The sequence below is a fragment of the Ambystoma mexicanum genome, chromosome 12, assembly GCF_040938575.1.
Source record: "Ambystoma mexicanum isolate Mex_15411 chromosome 12, UKY_AmexF1_1, whole genome shotgun sequence".
NCBI classification, from domain to species: domain Eukaryota; kingdom Metazoa; phylum Chordata; class Amphibia; order Caudata; family Ambystomatidae; genus Ambystoma; species Ambystoma mexicanum.
This window is the reverse complement of record NC_090936.1, coordinates 422390252-422411073: the sequence shown is the minus strand read 5'-3', so window position 1 is coordinate 422411073 and position 20822 is coordinate 422390252. Positions and strand designations below refer to the sequence as shown.

Here is a 20822-nt window from a genome sequence, read left to right as displayed (position 1 = left end):
GAAGAGGCCCGCAATTGAAATAGCCAAGAAGAAACTAAATAAAGCAGTAGAAATGTACTGCAAGAGCACAGGGCTGCATTTCATAAGACATGGCTTACACCGGGAAAATCCGGACATGTTTCACCAGGATGGGGTGCACCTATCAAAGGAAGGGATGGGGGATTTTTCCAACAACATTTTTAGGGCACTCCAGGAACGGGGTTGTAGGTAGGGTGCTTTTGGGGGTGGACCTGAGCGGGCGTAAGGAACACCCACTCTGGTGTGGCGGCATGTGCCCAGGAATGAAGGCTCAGGGATAACAAGGACTCAGGAGGAGCCTTGGGCAACTTCGGAACGGGACACAATGTGCCCAAAAGCATATGGCAGTGTAATTATTTTGTTGTGTTGTATTTTCTGTAAGAAAATAAAATGGCTACGGCCTACAACTTTTCCATACACATGTTGTCAGTAATTTATTACTTTGGTAGGGATCTGGTAAGAGAAGCAAAGTGAACCCACACTACTCGGCCTACGACCCAGGCCAGGCCGCATGAAATGCGGGACGATAGAGGGTCTGGGAGTTTAGGCGCGGGGTGGGGGAAAACGGCGTGAAAGCGTAGGGAGGGGCGTCCAAATGGCACCACAAGAAACAAAAGCCCAGGAAAGGCAGGAAACAGCACCTGGGAAGGTACGAAATGTAACAGCAAGGGGTCAGGGGGGTAACCTGGCCGCCCCCAGGAAGGAACAAAAGGTATAAGTAAGCCTGGAAAACGAGAGGCGGCACAAACCAGGTAAGAGCTCACCTCTCTCGGGTAGGCTCTTAGTACCTGGAGAAGGAAAAATGTTTGCCACCCACCCTACAAGAATAACGGAAGAAGGGGTGCAGGCAGGAGCCAGTACGCCGAGTACTCTCGGTACACGGTCCAAAAAAGGAGTGGGCAGAAGTAAGAACGCCGAGTACTCTTTCGGTACGCGGTCCAAGAAAAGAAGGCGAAGGCAGAAGAAGGAACGCCGAGTACTCTTTCGGTACACGGTCCAAGACACGTCGTAGGCGGCATGTGCCCAGGAACGAAGGCTCAGGGATAACAAGGACTCAGGAGGAGCCTTGGGCAACTTCGGAACTTGACACAATGTGCCCAAAAGCATATGGCAGTGTAATTATTTTGTTGTGTTGTATTTTCTGTAAGAAAATAAAATGCCTACGGCCTACAACTTTTCCATACACATAAGTTGTCTGTAATTTATTACTTAGGTAGGGATCTGGTAAGAGAAGCAAAGTGAACCCACACTACTCAGCCTAAGAGCCCCAGAAAGTGGCAACTTGTGTCTGTGTGGTTATTGGCCTTGGGTCGCCGTGTGATCACGGCCTGTCGTTACCGCCACGGTCTGGGTGCCCCCAGAGCCGAGGCAGTCATCGGCTGGGTGCTCTCAGCTATGGTAACACGTCCGGTGACCCGGACAGTGCAGGGTGTCCCTAGTGGTCCGCCTACTGTGAGCCCGCAGTGTTCTTGGTAATCTGGGTGATCCCGGCATCTGGTGCAGCCCGCCATGGTGACTGGTGGCGGACCACCACATTGGCGACAAGGTGGTCTGGGCCCATGCACGTCTTTGTGTGGGCTGCCAGAAGCCTTCTTTGTGCTGCGGCGGTGAGTGCGAGTGAGGAGGGGAAGGCGGCGGCAGTGGCCGTGGAACAAAGGAGAACCCGAGCCTGCTGCAGTGGAGGTGTGGCAGCGCTGCAGCTCAGTTGGAGTCTCCCTGTGAGCAGGAGAGTGGAGCTGCCAGCGGAAAAAGGACAAGAGTTCGGCAAGAGGCTGCCAGAGGTGGGTGTGGCCTAGGTCTGCGGCGGTGAAAGTGTGCAGGGCCAAGGCCTGCTGGCGACTCCTGTGGTCCCAGAAGGTGAAAGCAGGGAGGAGCAGCGGGTCCTCGTGTGCCTGTTTCGAAAGAAAAGGGGAAACTAATGAACATAGAGAAGCCACGGCCGCGTGTGTGCTGCTGCCTGATCAGCTGTTGAGGGACAAAGGAGGAGGGGGAGCAACACCGGTACACATCAGGTGAGGCTGTGGGGGCGTGCCCACCCTCAGGACAAACAAACTTGTGTATGGGGAGGCCAGAATACTCTGTCTTTCTGTCTTCCTCCACAGCATCAAGGTGGAGGAGCAAACAAGCCGCTACAGTGCCTCCCAGAATGGGAGGGACACAGCAAGTGAAGGGCGAAGGAGAGGGCCTGCACCCATTGCTCTGCCCACAGAGCGGACAGCGCTGGCAGCGCTGTCCAGGTACTGCCCTGTGCATCCTCTGGGTCCTGAAGGTCCATCTATCAGGGGCACCAGGACAACCCCTGGGGGGCGACGGGGCAATCAATCTACCCTAGCAGTCTGTCCTCTTTTACCAAGGAACCCATAAGGGTAGCAGCTCAGCAGGGAGTGCTCATGCGGAAGGGTAGCAGCTCTGAAGGGAGTGCTCATGCGCCCTCAGTAATCCCTTAACTAACTGAGCCAAGCCAGGTGCCCATCAGCTGTGGGAACGCACTGCGCCGCACCAAGAAGGAAACGCAGAAGGGTAGCGACTCCACAAGGAGTGCTTGTGCGCCCTCCGTGACTCATAACTAACTGCGCCACGTCAAGTAACCATCATGCGGGACGAGGAAGGTGAAGGAGCATATCGCCAGAATGGGCATCTTGCGCCCTTGTTTCCATTTGATGCAGTAGGGGCTCCTGCCAGTCTAGGACCCCGGTGGATGGCGTGGGTGGAGAACCACGAGCTGTATTTCAAGGCTGTCGAAATCAAGGACAGGGCGAAACGCCCAACCCCCCTGTACTATGCCGGCCCGGCCGTTCAGAGACTGTTCAAGACCTTGCGGCCCAGAGACCACTCATATGACGCAGCCATTGCAGCACTGAATGAGTACTTTATGCCCATGGTCAACCGGGATTATGAACGGTTCAGGATAAGATGTGCGAGACAAGAGGAAGGGGAGAGCCTCGACGCATTTCATGGCAAGCTGCATGGCATCGCGCTGTCTTGCGCTCTGGATAACTTTGAGGATGATGAGATCAGGGCTCAGGTCATCTATGGCTGTAGCTTCTCTAAACTGCGGAAACAGGTCCTCAGGGAGCCAGGGCTGGGCCTCGACCGAATACTAGGAGCTGGTGCAGGTGCGCGCCTAGGCGATGGACCTCAGGCAGCAGCTTAAGTTGGAAACCCCCATGCGACGAGTGAAATTGGAGGTGTCATCCGTAGGCAGATGGTAAGGAAACAGGACAACGAGAAGAGGGGTGTGGCCACAGAGAGGGTAAGGTGTCACAATATGCCATCAGTGTGGATGGGACCTCCCGCATGCACAGGAGTGCCCGGCCAAAGGCCATACATGTGGAAGGTGCAGAAAAGAGAACTACTTCGCACGGGTGTGTCCGTGTGTCCAGCCCCAACACCGACCAGCATGGTCGGGCCATCGACGGGAGGTATGTCAAAGGAGGCCACGGGGAGGAAGCTCCCCAAAGTAGCAGCGGTCCAGGTGGTGGAGGAGCAAAGGAGGGGACTGTACGACTATGCAGAGGACGAAGATGAGGAGAATGTGTTCTTGCAGCAGCTCAAGCGGTCAGTTTGATCCAAGCATTTTCTGATCCCAACGCCGGCAACAGGGCCTCCCTTGGGTGCTTGGACTAGAATGCACCACAGTTTGCAGTGATTTTGTAGTCTGAGTGGTGTGCGGACTGGAATGCACCACAGTTGTGGACCCCAGTAGGGGGGGGGTATTGTATTATGTGTGTTGTAGTTTTGTTATAATGGAGGAGTGTTGTGTGTTGGCCATTAAACTGTGGGCATGTTGCCCCTGTAAGAAAGAGTGTCATGACTTCTGTCATGACACTCATCAATAAAAGGGCCTCTGCTGGCACATGAGCACCAGTGCACCAGAGCCCCAGGAAGTGGCAACTCGCATCTGTGTGGTTATTGGCCTTGGGTCACTGTTTGATCACGGCCTGTCGTTACCGGCACGGCCTGGGTACCCCCAGAGCAGAGGCTTTCATCGGCTGGGTGCTCCCAGCCGTGGTAAAACGTCTGGTGATCTGGACGGTGCAGGATGTCCCATTCAAATGGATTGTATCCTCCCACGTATTCCTCATCTTATGATATTCGTATCCTGCCAGCTTCACTGCTTTGGAAAATTTTTGTGAGGTCGTGGCGTCTATGTCCCTCGACAGGCTCTGTACTGTGTCGACATCACCATCAGTATAAATGGCTTTTGCCGTGCCCATTGGCTTCAGTTCCGTTTTTCCGATTGCTTTGCTCTCGAACGGTGCGCTTCGAAATCTTCTGAAAATGTCCTCTTCTTCCACCCCTTTTACTCCCAAGACGGGGTTAAAAAAATGTATCGACTGCGGATCGAAGATGTCGATTACAGATCCTCACCGCGTTTGTCTTTGGTGCCTAGGTTCAGACCATCGAACCGGCAACTGTGGCTCCTGTCAGTCGATGACGGAGAAGGCCCTTCGTGAGAGGAAAGGTAAACTGGCGGGGGCAGGAAGCTTCCAAGGCCTCCTAGAAGGCCTTGTCAAAAAGACATAGGACGTGGAGTGATTCGAAAGAATCAAATCATCATACACACTCTAAGAGACTCTAAGAGATCTCAATCTCACAGTAGATCGAGACGCTCTTCATCTTCCTCTTCAAAAAAGGTTAAGAGGAGACATAGATCTCCCTCTTCATACTCCGATACATCTACCGAATTGGTACGATGCCCAACTAAGTCAGATTCCCCAAGAAAATGGGAAGAATTTAGAAGGAAGATGATGGAGGTCTTTGAGAATGCGGCCTCGACCCCCTCAAAGAAGCCTCAAAAGAGCCAGACCCCGGTCGCTCCGTCGGATGACACTAGGAAGTCAGGAACTACTGTGGTAAAACCCAGTAGTATGGGTGGAACTCGTAAGACTCGAGTCAAATCATTGAAGATTCCTCGAGAATCGAGTGTTACCCCGACACCATAAATTGTTGATACCCTCAATGAATTCGTCGACGCCATCGGCGCAGACGGCCTCGACATCGAAGCCAAAAACGTTTTCGACGCCTTTGTCGAAGATATCATCGGTATCCTCAGACTCCTTCGATACCATCAAAGATTCCTTCAATCCAAACTCATGAACAGGAAAGGAGATTTACTCCTTTACCTAAGTCAGACTTCTTTTAAGTCTATGGGCCTCATTACACGGTAGGAGGTAACCATGGCGCAATTAGCGCCATGGCTCCCCCCTACTGTCTTCTGGGTCCGGGTAGGCGGTATGGGGACTTATCGGGTCATTCAGACCCTTGAGGACCCGGTAAGTCCCCATGCCAATTGCCATTCCCCATTCCCATTCGAGCCCCCATAGGGCTCAATGGGAATGGGGAAAGAGCCAGTAACGGTCGTTATTTGCTCTGTAGTACCTCAGCGGGTCCCTTCCTTAACGTGTGGTCTGACCACACGTTAAGGACGGGACCCGCTGAGGGACCTCGTAGTAGTGCGGTAGGGGATTACCGGCACCGGTGCCCTTACCGGTGCCGGTAACCGCCTACCGTATAATGAGGCCCTATGTCTTCTATTTATGAAGAAAGTGGCTCTGAAGAAGAGGTCCCAGAAGAAATAATCGATCCAGAATCAAAAATGAGAGACCTGTGTGATACCCTTCAATCTGCTAGTGGCATTGATACGTCACCTGAGCTGGAGTTTGCAAAACCTGACCCTGCAGAACATGCAGATTAAGGGTACAGGAGTTTAATGAATAGAGTGGTGGAATACATGGGCTAGGGTAGAGCCTCACCCACTTTCGATCAGGATGATATGACTGACATACTTGATCAGGGCCCCCAGAAGGATCCAGTTCTTCCCTACCATAGGGCACTTTAAAGAACGGTAGAAAAAACTGGAAAGTTCCTGATACAATTGCTACAGTCAACAGTAAGTTTCCTAAGAAGTACAGAACATCTAGTTCTGATCCTGATTATTTAAGCAGGCATCCCACTCCAGAAAGTCTGGTTATTCAGGCTGCAACTTCCTCAAGCCAGACAGCATATCCATCTATCCCCCAGGATAGAGAGGATAAGAAGGTGGATGTTTGGGCCCGTAAGGTCTTTACTTCAGGTAGCATGGCTCTCAAGTTAACTGTCACGTGTACCCTGGCCAGGTTCACCCATAACCTGTAGAACTACATTTCGGCGGCGAGTGAACATATTTCGGAAGGCAAGGAAAGGGAAGGCTTCCTAAATATTGTCAAACATGGAAAGGAGGCAATGGGGAATGTCTCCAGTCTGGACTGGATACTGCTGATAGTATCAGCAGATCCATGACTGCAAGCACAGTGCTACACAGATTTGCGTGGTTGAGGTTGGGGATTGCACCAGATGTGCAGGCCAGACTTCTCAACATGCCTTTTGATGGCTTGAGGCTGTTTGGTAGTAAAGCTGATGAAAGCTTAGAAAAACTACAGACCTCAAAAGCGGCAGCTAAATCTCTTTGGGCCTCCATGCGGCAGCCTCAGAAACCTTATTCGGGCTCATCTTTCTGGAGAGGTTGTTCTTTTCGGTACTACTCCTCTTTTGGTAGAGGAAGAGGACAGGCCATTCAAAGAGGCAAGAGAAATGTTGCTTGTGGTGGACGAGGAAAAAGTGCAAAACTAGCCTCAGGAACGGCATCTTTGCCAACTGCCGCTCCTGCAGCTCCCTCCAAATCACTCTGAGGCCTTATCACACAAAACCCCAGTGGGATGCAGAATCGCTCAGCATCTGAAAGAATGGCGGGGCATTACTTCAGATGCTTGGGCACTGGAGACAGTAGCTCAAGGTTACTGCCTTCCCTTCCTAAAAAAAGGCCTCAGGACCATCCACCTGGAACCAGCTCTGTCAAAATTCCAGATCTGCTCCTGTTGCAGGAGATTTTAACCCTGCTAGAGAAAGGTGCAATCGAACAGGTACCTCTATGGGAGAGGAACAAGGGTTGGTACTCCCCCCTACTTTCTCATTACAAAGAACGACTGAGGATTGAGACCCATCTTGGACTTAAGAAACGTGAACATGCTCCTCAGGAAGGACAAGTTCAAGATGGTAAACCTTTCTCAGTTCCTTCAGGCTCTCCAACGTCAAGACTGGTTGGTATCATTGGACCTTCTGGATGCTTACTTTCATGTGCCAATCCATCCCAAGCACAGAAAGTACCTGAGGTTCGCGGTTGGTGGCTCTCACTTTCAGTTTCGAGTTCTGCCATTCAGACTGACCTGCACCCCAAGGGTTTTCACCAAACTGACGGCGGTTGTGGCAACGAGTCTCAGAAGAGGGGGTTTCACGTCTACCCCTACCTGGACAAATGGTTGATCAGAGCGCGTTCTCCCGAACAAGCTCAGGAACATCTGTCGATCACCTGTCACTTCCTTCACAAACTGGGCTTCTCCCTCAATTTCAATAAGTTTCACATGATACCATCCCAAAAGCTCCAGTTTATCGGAGCAGTTTTGGATACTTCCTCGGGCAAAGCCTCGCCTCCCGAGTTGAGGGGCCTCCACATTCTGCAGATGGTAACAAAGTTCCAGAATGCCCAACATCTGCTGGCCTTCGATTTCCTGATGTTGCTCGGCCTCATGGCATCCTGCATTTTTCTGGTTCCGGAGGCCAGATTGAGAATGATATCCCTTCAATGGGCCCTCAGAACTCAGTGGTTCCAGTTCTCGGGAAGTATGTCGGATCTTCTGCAAGTCCCGAGCGCAGTTGCTCAGGATTTACTATGGTGGGCTTGCATCAACAATATCCTCAACGGAGAATCTTTCTGGCAACCATGGCCGGAGAGAACAGTAGTAACGGGCGCCTCACTCACGGGGTGGGGAGCCCATACCAACGATCTGACAATCGGCGGTCGTTGGTCTCCATCAGAGTCCAAACTACACATCAACCTATTGGAGCTGAGGGCAATCAGACTAGCGCTGAAGGCCTTCCTTCCCACTGTACAGGGAAAGAATGTCCTGATAATGATGGACACCACCGTGGCCATATACTACCTCAACAAGAGAGGAGGCGTAGGGTCACTACCACTGTGCAGAGAGGCAATGCAGCTCTGGTTCTGGGCAACACGAGAAGGAATCTCTCTATCAGCAGCTCACTTAGCCAGAGAGCAGAACACGGCGGCAGATGCTCCGAGCAAGCAGAGCAGTCTCCCATGAGTGGGAGCTAGCTCAGGAAGTCCTTCTGGAGATCTTCGCCCTTTGGGGAACCCCTTAAGTGGATCTGTTCGCGTTCACGGTAAACCGGAAGTGCGAACAGTACTGCTCAAGGGAATTTCCTCCGAGAGGAGCTCTAGGAGACGCGTTCGTGGTGGACTGGAAGTTTCCACTTCTGTACGCGTTTCCTCCAGTCCCCCTGAATCCTCAAGTAATCAGGAGGTTAAGAAAGTTCAGGAAAACCATGATCCTAATTGCCCCAGATTGGGCCAGGAGGACGTGGTACCCGGACCTTCTGGACATGTCCATCTACCCTCCAATACGTCTTCTGCAAAGAGAGGATCATCTCTCGCAAGAGGAAGGTTGGGTTCTCCATCCAGAGGTCAAGACACTCAACATTCACGCATGGTTTCTGGGAGGTTGAGATACAAGGATTGCGATCTTCCAGGTGACGTAATGGAGATTTTGCTTTCGGCCAGAAGGCCAGCAACAAAATCCTTGTGCCGGTGTCGTTGGAGCAAATTCAGTAACTGGTGCAAAGATAAAGATGTGGATCCTTTTCAATGTGGCACCCCAATGGTGCTCTTTCCTATTGCATCTAGCCAATCTGGGGCTCCAGATCGGAACAATTAAAGGATATCTAGCTGCGATCTACATTTTCAAGCGCTCCTCGGAAGAGGTTTCTTCAAAATTTCATTGATAATTCAATTCCTGAAAGGGCTTACTAATGTATACCCTCCAGTCCCCTTTCATGTCCCAACTTGGGATTTAAATCTAGTACTTAAGTTTCTAACTTGTATACCTTTTGAACCTCTGCACTCCTGTCCCTTGAGGCTTCTAACATTGAAGACTGTCCTTGCGGCCTTAACATCAGCCCGCAGGGTTAGTGAACTACAGGCTCTCTCATATAAACCTTCATATACTACTTTTTACAAGGACAAAGTGGTTCTTAAGGATAAACCATCTTTCTTACCAAAAGTAGTTTCTGACTTCCACTTGTCGCACAAAATCAAATTACCAACATTCTATCCTCCTCCTGATTTGGGCAAAGAAGAGGAGAGACTGCATAGACTGGAGCCCAAAAGGGCTCTGTTTTTACATTTCAAGAATGTCAAAATTACGTCAAGATGACCAACTTTTTGTGAGTTATACAGGTCATAAATTAGGATTAGCAGTGACAAAATAAACTTTATCCCGCTGGATCATTCTGGTTATAATTGAGTGCTACAGATTGGTGGGAAAAATGCCACCGGATGGGCTGCGAGCCCATTCCACTAGGGGGATGGCTACTTCAGCGACTCTGAAGAGGGGAGTCCCTGCAGGAGATATTTGTTCAGCTGCAACATGGGCATCAATGCATACCTTCATCAAGCATTACTGCTTAGATGCCTCTTCCTCCAATGAGGGTTTATTTGCCATTGCGGTACTTCATTCCGTCCATGAGAACAATAACTAGTACTCCCACCTCCAAAATTACATTGCTATGGGAGTCTATCTGAAGATGAGGAATACGTGGGAGGACACAATCCATTCGAAGAACAAGTTACTTACCAACTGTAATGTTCTTTCGACTGGATGTTCCTGCCACGTATTCCTCATTGCCCCTCCCATCAAGCCCCGCAGTACAGTTTACGTTACTTACACTTTGCTCTCACGAAGAGTCTATCAGTCATGAGGCACGCCTGGGTGTTCCTCGAATATTTCCTCGGAAAAAAAACAGAACTGAAGCCAACGGGCACGGCACCAGCTATTTATACTGATGGCGACGTCGACACGGTACGGAGCCCGTCGAGGGACATCAACGCCACTACCTTGTGCACAGCGCCCTCTGGCGAGAAATATTTTTTCAAAAGCAGCTAAGCTGCCAGGATACGAATATCATAAGATGAGGAATACGTGGGAGGACCATCCAGTCGAAAGAGCGTTACAATTGGTAAGTAACTTGTTCTTTTGTCCGCCTACTACGAGCCTGCAGTATTCTTGGTGATCCCGGCATCTGCTGAGGCCCGTCCTGGTGACTGGCCGCCACAATTGAGTCCCATGTTGAAAGGGTGACTGGTTTAAATTGATGCAGTTTTTAAACACTGTGCAGGAGGTCAACATCGCCACCAAAATGTAAGGGTACTGATAGAAAGGTCAGAAATTAATAAAGGGGACCCACATTGGCAACCATATCACATGTTTCAAAAATACAAATTTCACAATAAAGAGGCACTATTGTGATTAATATTGTGGGAGTGGCTGGTGGGGCAGATTCCTGTCTTGCTCTCTGTGGGGATGAGGAGCCCGGTGAGGCATCTGCTTTCAAATAAAGCTGCGTGGCTGGCGGAGCAGGCTGTTGCCCTGCTGGTTAATTGCTGGTGGCTGCTGGCCAAATCTTTGGAGGAGTGTCGGATTTCCTCCAGTTTCCCTTGGACATCTCGGGCCATTGTCTGGGAGGGATCGGAGCATGTGGCTCCCATTGCGTTGTGTGCTGGTAGAGGTGGCGTTGAGCAGCTAGGGCAGCGCCAGCTACAATGTTTCCTGCAGGTGGAAGCAGTGGCGTCTCCAGGAATCAAATTGAGGAGGGTGGACACAGATAAAAGTAGGGGGGATGCCTATAAAAGGGCAATGTGTATGCTTTTACCAAATTGACGCAGGCAAAGTAGTCCAAAGTGGCGGCGGTGGCCGGGGGCCAGGGGGGTGCAAAAATTGTGCATTTATACAGAAAGAAATCCTGTTGCATATATCTTGATGTTAACAATATTATCTCATCCTATATGACCCTGCTCTTTGCTTAATTATTTCTGTTTCTTCTTTTACGACTTCCCTTCTCTTTGGCCCGTCTTGTGATATTGTTGTTGTCTTGTTTCATGTTTGCGCTTCGATGCCTGTGGGCTTAAGCGCTATATACATTTGAAAACGTAAACATATATCGATATTGAAAATATATATTGGTATAGCTCCAAAACTAGATATATCGCCCAGCTGACACACAGCACCAGTTAAGTTCACTCCTAGTTTCGGGCCTTTATGGGCAATTTGTTCAACTGTTGCTTGTGGTAATTGGCTGGGAATGGACACCTGCCATTTGTATGCGCTTTGAAACAATGGTGTCCATATTGTGCCCCAATCACATCTGCTGTAGGGGCCTTTCACAAGTTTGCCATTAATACCCACTGCTCGTGATACCTTTTTGTGCATCTCGCATCTGGCTGCAGGTGCTTTTCTGGAAGGTCTGTGCAGATCGCAATTGGGGCTGTGGGTTCCTTTCTCAGGAGTGTCTTTGTGTGGACATTTTGTAGTGCAAATGTAGCAAGAGCACAGAGAATATCCAGACATGCATGTAAACTAGAGGAGCACAGTGCGTGTCAGTGTACGCGCTATAACGGCAGTCAACCAGCGACAAGATATGATCCTTTAAAGCAGTGCCTTCTGCAGAGATGGAGCCACTCCGATGTCTCGAGGGCAGTGTTGTCCCTTTCAGGCCAGAAGAAAGAAACGGGCTGAGCAAAACCCTGCAAACGTGCAAGTGACGGCTGGGGAAAGGAGGACAGCAGATTAGATCACAGATCCCCCTACTTCCCTCAGCGAAGCTGGGGGCTCCGGCCGGGAAAGCCTTGACCGTGGCGAGCTACCCGCCAAGACCCCAATTTGAATTTCAACAATCGGGGGCCAGGCTGGCCCGATTTTGTTGAAATTCAAATTGGGGTACTTTTTTCACTGTGCCCTCAGGAAGTGCAGAGGGCAGGGCTTGTCTTTTCACTTAGCTTTGCATGCGTGCGCACGCATGCAGTAGCAATGCCGAGCCCTGGACCCCGACTGCTGACCATCACTGTTGTGCCGCTTTTCAGTGTGCACCTTTATGGTGCGCTCTTCACTGCATTTGCTGCGCCCGTAGCCAGCCCCGGCAGCCGCATTTCAGCCTTGTGTGTGTGCTGTGTAGACGGACCACAGGCAGCAATGCAGAGAGAGTTGCCCAGGTAGGGGGGCAGGGGAGTATCCAGCATTGCAAGAGTGGGGTCAGGGAGCGAGCCACGAAAAAAGTCCTGCTACTCCCTGCCCCCCTCACCCCCTCCCCGCCCCCAGTGCAGTGTGTGCAATTCCATACAGTCTCATTCGTACCCCCAAACCGCCTGCCCCAATCTACTTTTTTGGTCAAATTAGTGGCAGATGGCAGTTTAACACAACAACAAAAAATAACTCTAGAATCATTACAGATGTAGGTAAATCATTTATTAGAGCTGTGTCCAGGCGCTCTGGGGCAAAATGCATACAAACCTCTAAATTTGCATATGGATTGCACCAACAGAAATGACTTCACAGAAATGAACATTGCAAGGAGCATCATCAGTCTTTGATACTTGGAGGCACCCTGGAAGTGACTTTAGAAAAAGTTGCCATAAGTAAGCCACAAGGCAAATAGCTTTGTGGTGCAAAATAGCTAAAGCGCACTATTATTATATATGGAGCAACTCTATAGTCTTTAAGCATTTTTAAAATAACAGCCTGACATATTAACATACGCTATGAAGTGAATCACTCAGAGAGCTGCAGATAAGACACAGTGTGATTAAATATTTGCCCAGGATGACACACTTTGATTAAATGGTGAAACAGAGATGTGGGCAATTTAAACAACTGAGCACATCTTCCCATGTTTAGTTGATATAGATATTTATAAAGGTTTTGCTTAGCTTTAATAATACTTTATTTATAGCAATGCCTTGGAAGCAAACCACATTACATAAACTATCCTTTCATGGTAAACTAACTATACACTATATACATTGTCATAGAAATATGTTGAGCAATAAGAGGATGGCTTTAGTTTTATTCTCCCCATTCTGCATGCAAAGTCACAATAGCATCATGAAGGTTAATGTGAGCCTAACAAATCCCCCTTGGGTTTTAAACCCATAGTAATTTCATAAAGCATGCAACATTATGCAGCCTTCTCACTTCTGATCGCGCCCTCCCATTCACATTTCTAAAGGGTCAAAAGTCCCTTCTAATAGACCCTGCTCTCCCCTCCCATCCGTGCCTAATGGCTCATATTGAAATTCTCTGTTTACACAGAGCACCGTGAGCCCCTCTGCCGGCAGAGCTCCTTGGGACATTGTCCAGGCAGCGGGACACATCTCCCGTTCTGAAAGTGTAAGGTGTCCTGCTGCCAGGACAATGAGCGTGCTGAGCAGGAATTGCTCAGCACACATTGTACTGCCAGTGGGACACCTTTCCCGTTGGGCACCCTCATTGAGGTGCCTAACGGGAGAGGTGTCCCACTGACAAATATCCCGGTCTTGCCGTCCCTGCACAGGAATTCAGTGGAGGGGCCCAGGCCCCCCTGCCCTCATCCTAGCGACGCCACTTGGTGGAAGACAAGGCAGATAAACTGCTGGTATACCACTCTGCTGCCAGGATACCCCTCAACTGAGTAGTGGCTGGAATTGATAGCTTATGTTAACTTTGTGCCTTTTGTAGCACTGCAGGTTTGCTAAGTACTATTCGCACCCTTGGCGGGGGAGCCAGCCAATCAGGAGGCTAGCAACGCAGGCTGAATCTCCCAATGTTAGCATGTGCTCCAAGCCACCTGATAGCCGCTTCCACCACCCTTGAACCCCTTTTTTACTAATCCCCCCTGTCCCAGCTTACCTCATTGCGGCGGCATTTGCCGCTGCTGCTTCCTCCTTCATGCGTGAGGCCACCATGGAAAGGGAACAGGGGCTCCGTACGCAGCCCTGTTTTACCTTTCCAGGGCAGCCATCTTCGATCAGTCTTTTCGAGGCAACCCATTCACGAAAAAAAAAAATTAAAATTGGCCCTGTCCCAGGCCCTGGGACACGTGCTAATGGCATTGAGCACCCGTTCCCAGGGCGCTTCTGCCCGCCGGGCCGGTAACCCCCATTTCAGCCCTTCGATTGGGTGCTTAATGCCAAATTCCAGAACAGCTCCTGAGTCTCCTTCTGTCGCCTGGACGCAGCCTCTGTTTTAGCCTGTATTCGCAATTGCCTATGTGGCAAAAGAGGGCAAACATTGCGGGAATTAGAATTGGATTTGGATATTGTGGTGCTTCAGTTTTGGACTTCATCCCTGGAGTGTCCCGGGAGCCACATAGTCTGCAGTTTAAGGACTCCCAAGTGAAGAAGTGAGGGGTGAAGCAACTCTTCGGGGACTTGGGCGCTTCAAGCAGGCCATCTGACTTATCCAATCTATTTAAACTTTTCTAGCCTGGAATCATATATTTTGGATTGACGCTTCTTTCAGGAATTTATTTGCAAATGATTTTTGTATATCCCCCCCTACCCGCCAAACCCCACAAAGCCCTCTCTGCTGCTACTCAAGGAACTTCGATTGGTGGGAGGAGACTGACTAGAGAAAGCATCCGAAGCCATTTGCGCGTTCTAAATTCTGTGACTCCTGATTCTTTTTGTGATTCTGTGCAGCATCTGGAGTGGGGAAGAAGGTGTACCTTTAACCTTTTACTTTTTAGGTGGCAAAGCGCCATTGCTACATTTACCAGATCTTATTGTATCTGTTTTGTAATCCCTGCATATTTAGTATTGGTATATATGGAAACCCACTATTTTTTTCTAGTTCCTCTTGCTTCTCATGCTTCCTAGAACATTGTAGGTCGAGATGTTTGTGCACTATATTGGACAGACTGCATTTGGCACTTTGCATCTCTGGGAACAGACCGCACCTTGGCACGTAGCACTTTATAATTAACTCCCAGGTCTCTCTGCATTGATCAGACAAGATGGTTAAAAGGAAAGCGCTGGATATGTGGAATCCGAATGCCGGGCTAGCCAGCAAGAAATCTAAGATCACTGGTTGGACAGAGAGGGGCGGGGCCTCAAGAATGCTCTTAAAGCGAAAGCAGGGGTGCGCCATAAGGGACGGGACAACATTTTGTAACGTTTTTTTAAAATAGTGGACGGTGTCTTAGATGCTAAGATTCAACTGGCAGAGAAAACCGTTAGTGGTAATGGAAGATCAGAAGCTGACAAAATTACATAAATGACCTAATTTTTCCTATAGAAAGTACATTGGTTTCGGGTCCATCTAACAACATTGTACCACAGCAGAGTTTACTTGGGTTCCATGCAGCAACAGATCAAACAGATCCATGCAGGGGTTGAAATGTGTTATTGGCGATCAAGAAAATGGCGCAGAGGATAGCCTTAAGAACCTCCCAGGTCTAAAGGAGCGATATACCCTGAATATACATATAGCAAAAGGTTAGCACTGATGGAAAGCCAGATACTGAACATATATGAATTGCTGGTAAAAATGGACACTAAAATGAATAACATCCTGAGTAAATTTAGAGACCCCTATTGGTGTCTCAGGGCCCTGAAACAGGGAACCTAGACATGCAACCAACTACTCGGGGCAGGAATGGCTCCAAATAAACCAAGAGTCCCAAGAACCTCAAGGCTGGTACACCCAAAGAGTATGGACAATGTTTAAATAAGGAGATGGGTGTCATTGAACTTACGGCCACCAATCCCAGGGGGCCCAGAGATGACATAAGGACTTGCACAGTACCCCAGCCAACTAGACCATCGTAGATGGGGAAATAATGTGACATATAGGTTGGGGTTTAGACTCCACCTTCCCCCACAGGTTGCACCCCTGGTTGTGGTACTGATGAATGTCCCCCTTTTGGATAGCAGACAAGCTGAGGACACAATTGGGCTGATAAATAAGGTAACCCACTCCATTCCAACAAAAGGTTTTGCAACGTCAAACTTCTACAGGGTTGCTACGTGCTGATAGCAAAACGATTGTCCGGGGTTGGGCAGGGGAAAAAGTGTTTTAAGTGGGGACTGTGTTACCATTACTCTTAATAATCCCACCAAAGCAGCAGACATTCTCTGGAAAGGGGTAAACCTGTGAAAGGTGGCTTTCGGAGAGCGAAGGGACAACACAACCATAACAGTTGTCTCACTTCTGGCCCCCTATAAGGAGTACCATAATACAAAGGAGACTTTTGGGAATGATAGGCAATGGGTTCAGTGATCACCATGTAGGGACAGCTAATCGTCCTATTAACCTGAGGAACAGGTTTGCCTCTCTGGAGTCTCCGGAAAGTGTAGCTTGACACCGAACAAGGATTGAATATCTAGGCTAAGGGAGCGTTCCAATATGCAAAAACCAACAGGTGACCAAGGGGTGATATTTTGCACCGTATAATGGAGGGATTGAACATTTGAATATTCTGGTATGGAATACTGCGGGATTGGGATCTAAACCTACAGATAATGAACTGGGTATATTATATTGGGAGCCACCAGATACTGCCTTTTCAAGAGACATGGCTGGTGGAACCAATTAATTTGCAGGGGTACTCTCTTCTCTGTCCCAGCCACGAAAAACAGTATGCAGTAAACAATGAAGAAATACTAAATATATGCCATAGGTATAACATGTATTGAAAGCATTAAAAGTACAACCGTGGGGCGGATCGGTACCGTGGGACCCAGTTGTGGTCACCAATTTGATGAAGCTCACACCAGGCTCGAACCCTGGATCCATTCCACGATGGGCGTCTGAATGCTTATGTGCTTGAGAAAGATGCTTGTATCGCGCTCTTCATCCCCTCGAAGCTCGCTTGTGGCTAGAGCCAGCTCATGATGGTGTGGGTGCTTCCATTCCAGTTGAATGCCAAGAAGCCACCTAGTGGTGAAAATATCAACTGCATCCCAAAAGGCTGTACCCGGCCATTATTGATGGTTGATTGGAGCCACACCAGCATTGAAATCTATGAACTATGTGGTACATAAAGTAAAATACTTGGGCTATGTAGCATTCAACTCAATACCAATGATCTCATCACAACCTATTTGTTTGCAGTGCTGTGTTCATACAAGATTTCTCAAGGAAACACTTTAAAACATTGTTTTATTAGTGATTTGGGTTTAATTTAAACCTTTCCACTATACAAAATTGTAAAAAACACATGTAAAACTTTTTAAGAGCTATTCAATGCATACATTGAACCATATTATGTACAAAATAAATTCTAATTGTTCTTAGATTTTAAATAGGCAGCAAAAAGCGTGGCACAATGTAAATGTGTCTTCTCAGTTTTTAGATGTACTTGTATTACCCACTGGAGCGCTAGTTAGCCTGGAAAGCAATATTTTGATTTGCAATCCTTGTAAACTGCCAAGATGCCTCTGTGTGTGTGTATACTGCTACGCGCTAAGGATGCTTTCAGTGTCTCTGGTTAGCTTTCCTGTTTTGTGGTTTCAGTGTATTGGATGCAAGACTGAACTGTGTTTTTCCCTGTTTTTGTAGGATCTCCCAGCGCGTGGAAACTAATAGGAGCCAGCTCCAGTCCATCAGTGAAAGGGTCACGCTTGCTCAGGCCAAGATTGAGAAGTTAAAAGGCAGCAAGAAGGCCATAAAGGTAACCTACTCTACCAGGCGCTGTATATTTACTATGTGATGTGCTTCGAACATTCTCCAGTCAACCCTGTTCATCAGTTTCACTTCTGCCCTGCCTCTAAGATGTTCAAATGCTTTGAAAAATGGATAGAGTTTTAGAAAAAATGTTACTGCCCCAAAGGGCAAAAATGGCTTACTTTCTGCATTTTCAGAGCCAGTCCTATTGGCTTTGTAAATGCTTTTTGTAGCTTAACCAATGAAGAACATTTCCAGTACTTTTAAATGCACAATCTGCAGTGAATAGTTTTTCAGTTCATGATTTTATATTCCTCTAAATTGAATCTATTGTTGATGGCTGAAACATGATTTGTAGACCATAATATGACTGCCCTAAACTATATAACCCCCCTCAGGTGATGGGCAATCGCACATAATCGACTCTTTGTAAGGGTGGCAGAGCGGCTATAATTTTGAAAGATTGTTTCATTATCTCCACTGTAGCTAATTCAGATGGGCTACAATTAAATACCTGTTCTCTGCAACATCTTTGTTCAACTTCATTTGATATACCGCCCACCCCAATACCAATCTAAATGTATTCCTAATAGTGTGTATCCAGTATGAGCGCTCCTCTTAAAGAATTTTTGTACAAACCAAAATGAGTGGATTTGTTTAGTTTAATAGTTATGCCTAGTTACCGCACAGGGTACTTCTCATTGTATATAGGGTTGGGGGATCATTGTTCCATCACAATATCCCTATGATTGGCAAACAATAGAATGTTTGTGGTACATCAGTATACAAATGCGGTCAGTATACAAATGCTAAAGATACAAAAGTAGCAGCACAGTGCACACCACTTTGCTACGGTCATTAGTAAATCCTAGAGAAAATGGGAAAAGGGTTTAAAGTATGCAGATTATGGCGCAGGGGAGAAAACGCACTCCTGGCACATGGACTGTAGAATTACAAACAAGAAAGTAAAGTTCCCAAAAGTGTGGAAACTCCTGTCCCATGCACAGTATCGCAGACCTCAAAAAGCCAACACATTCTCTGTACGTTCTAGATATAAGGTTTCATAGAGATGCATGTAAAATGCATGGTTAATCATCAATAATTAATGAAAGAAATTCTTCTTGGAATCCATTTTTCGTTGTCATCAGCAGACAAGTGTTAATATAAAACAACCCAACGCGTTTCGAGAAAGAATTCTCTTCTAAGGGTATATTGCTTAATAAGTTCTGAAAGTAATCAGGAACAAAAACTATTGTAAGTAACTAGTGTAAGTGATCAATCAGTTATCACATGAACTACATATGCTGTACACAATGTCATAAATTTAGATACACCATAGGTTTGAAAAGTCACCGCCTAAATGTGAAGTTCCAAAGAGGGCCTGAAAGTAGGTATGGTCCCAATAGAACATTCTTCTATATTCCTTGAAAAGTGCAGACTTGAGTAAATACTCTGCTGCCACTGACCATTTATTTATAGTAATGTACACCATTGACTTCAAGGCTGAATGGATGTAAACTAGACCATGCATACTCGTCATTAATTTTATAATTAGAGTGTAAATTAACTTGTGTGTAAAAATGATCTGCCTCTGCATGATTATACACACAGCACAGGAACTCTGAAAAATACAATTGTGTATTACTGGGTTGCTTTCACTGGAAAAAAAGCATACTTTGTTTCAAAAGGTTAATTTTCAATTGCAACTTAGTTTTCCATCTTATTCATAATCCTAAAATGCTAGGAAAATAATAAGTATGCACAGTTCTTCTGTTTGATCCATTTACATCTACACACAACGCAGCAGAAGATGAATGGAAAGAAACCAATTATTTTATCAGTGTGCATTTTTTTTAAAGGCTTCATAGAAATACATTTTAGTTCAGAGGCTTTTCTCCATGGCTTGCAATTACATCCATGTAGATAAAAATCAAAACAAGCGTTCTGGTTTCTGTCAAGTAACCTGACCTTTGCACTGCCCTCTGCTCTAAACTTGGGTGTAAATGTACACTGGAAAATAATAAAGCTGTCGTATTTACAAGATTTTAATGGGTAAAAAGGCCTGGTACAAACCTTATCTCAAGTCCTGATTAGAGGTATGAAGCAGTTGAATCGATGACGAGCGGTCTGGGGGTATGTTCTTTCTGGCCAGTGCACACCAGAGCAAGTCCGAAGGACACCATCAAAGGCAGTTCTAAGGTCCACGAATACCACGTAGACCCTAGCCCTGCTTAGGGCAGTGTATTTATTCAGGACCTACACCAGGTGAAAACACTGGTCCACTGTTTTAATCTGCTCTTGGAACCCGGGTTGCAATTGATTTATTAACACTGCAGACACGGCCCACCCCTGGTGGCGTTCCAACAAGACCTTTCCAAAAACTCTGCCTGCTCCGTCCCAAAGAGATATTGGACGGTAGTTGCCCGGTAGGTTTCTATCGCCCTTTTTTTCAGACTGAAATAATTTTTGCCAGGCGCCAGGACACAGGGATCATCCCCATGCTGTTCACTGTGTTAAAAACCCTATTAAGGACTGGTGCCCAAATCACAAGGTTATCTTTAAAGAAGTATATGGGAAACCTATCGGGCCTGCGCTTTTCCACCCTGGAGTGCCCTTATGGCTCTCTCCACCTCCTTTACCATTATCATGACGGGGCCAGAATCCCGGGTTAGTTTCCTTGCTTTCCTTCCGATCATTCTTGCAATTCAGATGATATGAGTGTAGTTCTCCAAAGTGCTTGTGCCAAATTTGTGGAAATATACTGTATGATGGCTGTACTAGTAGCCATATTATCCCAGCCTGCGACCATCCTCCAGAAATGACGAAGGTTGTTTCCCCTACATGCCGTTCTTAGCGCATCCCACCTATCAAGTGGGTAAGACTTCTTCTGTCCCTTAGTTAATGCTTTGTAATAGGCCCTCTTCCCTTGTAACTTCCCTTTCAATCCCAACCAATCACCCTTTGCACAATCTAACCGATCCCTCTTTGCTCTTCTGCAGTCGTCATCAAACCAGATCTCATACCTAGGTACCCTTTTATTTGTACCTCTGGATGGTTTTGTAAAAATGGCTTTCCGGGTCAACATCATTCCATCATATTGATTTAGTATAAATTGATTGTGTAGTGTATCACCGCAACTGGCTTCGATGTTGGTCAATATATGGGTATACATTTATGGCCTCCCATCTTTCCTCAGACTATCTGTCCATCTCGCCTTATTCCTGGTTGGTCCTACAGTAGAGAGATTGGTCGTACAGTGCTCAAACTCGCCAGCTA

The 20822-nt window shown here is 47.5% G+C and overlaps 1 protein-coding gene across 2 annotated transcripts in view; it reads left to right on the top strand.

Annotated features, from left to right (window-relative positions):
• Nucleotides 1-20822, top strand: part of WASHC1 (WASH complex subunit 1) — an 820361-nt gene that overhangs the window by 329454 nt on the left and 470085 nt on the right. For both annotated transcript variants that reach the window (XM_069628575.1, XM_069628574.1), the window contains exon 3: nucleotides 17442-17553. In XM_069628575.1, the coding sequence (XP_069484676.1) occupies nucleotides 17442-17553 (112 nt within the window). The remainder of the gene's footprint in view (nucleotides 1-17441; nucleotides 17554-20822) is intronic.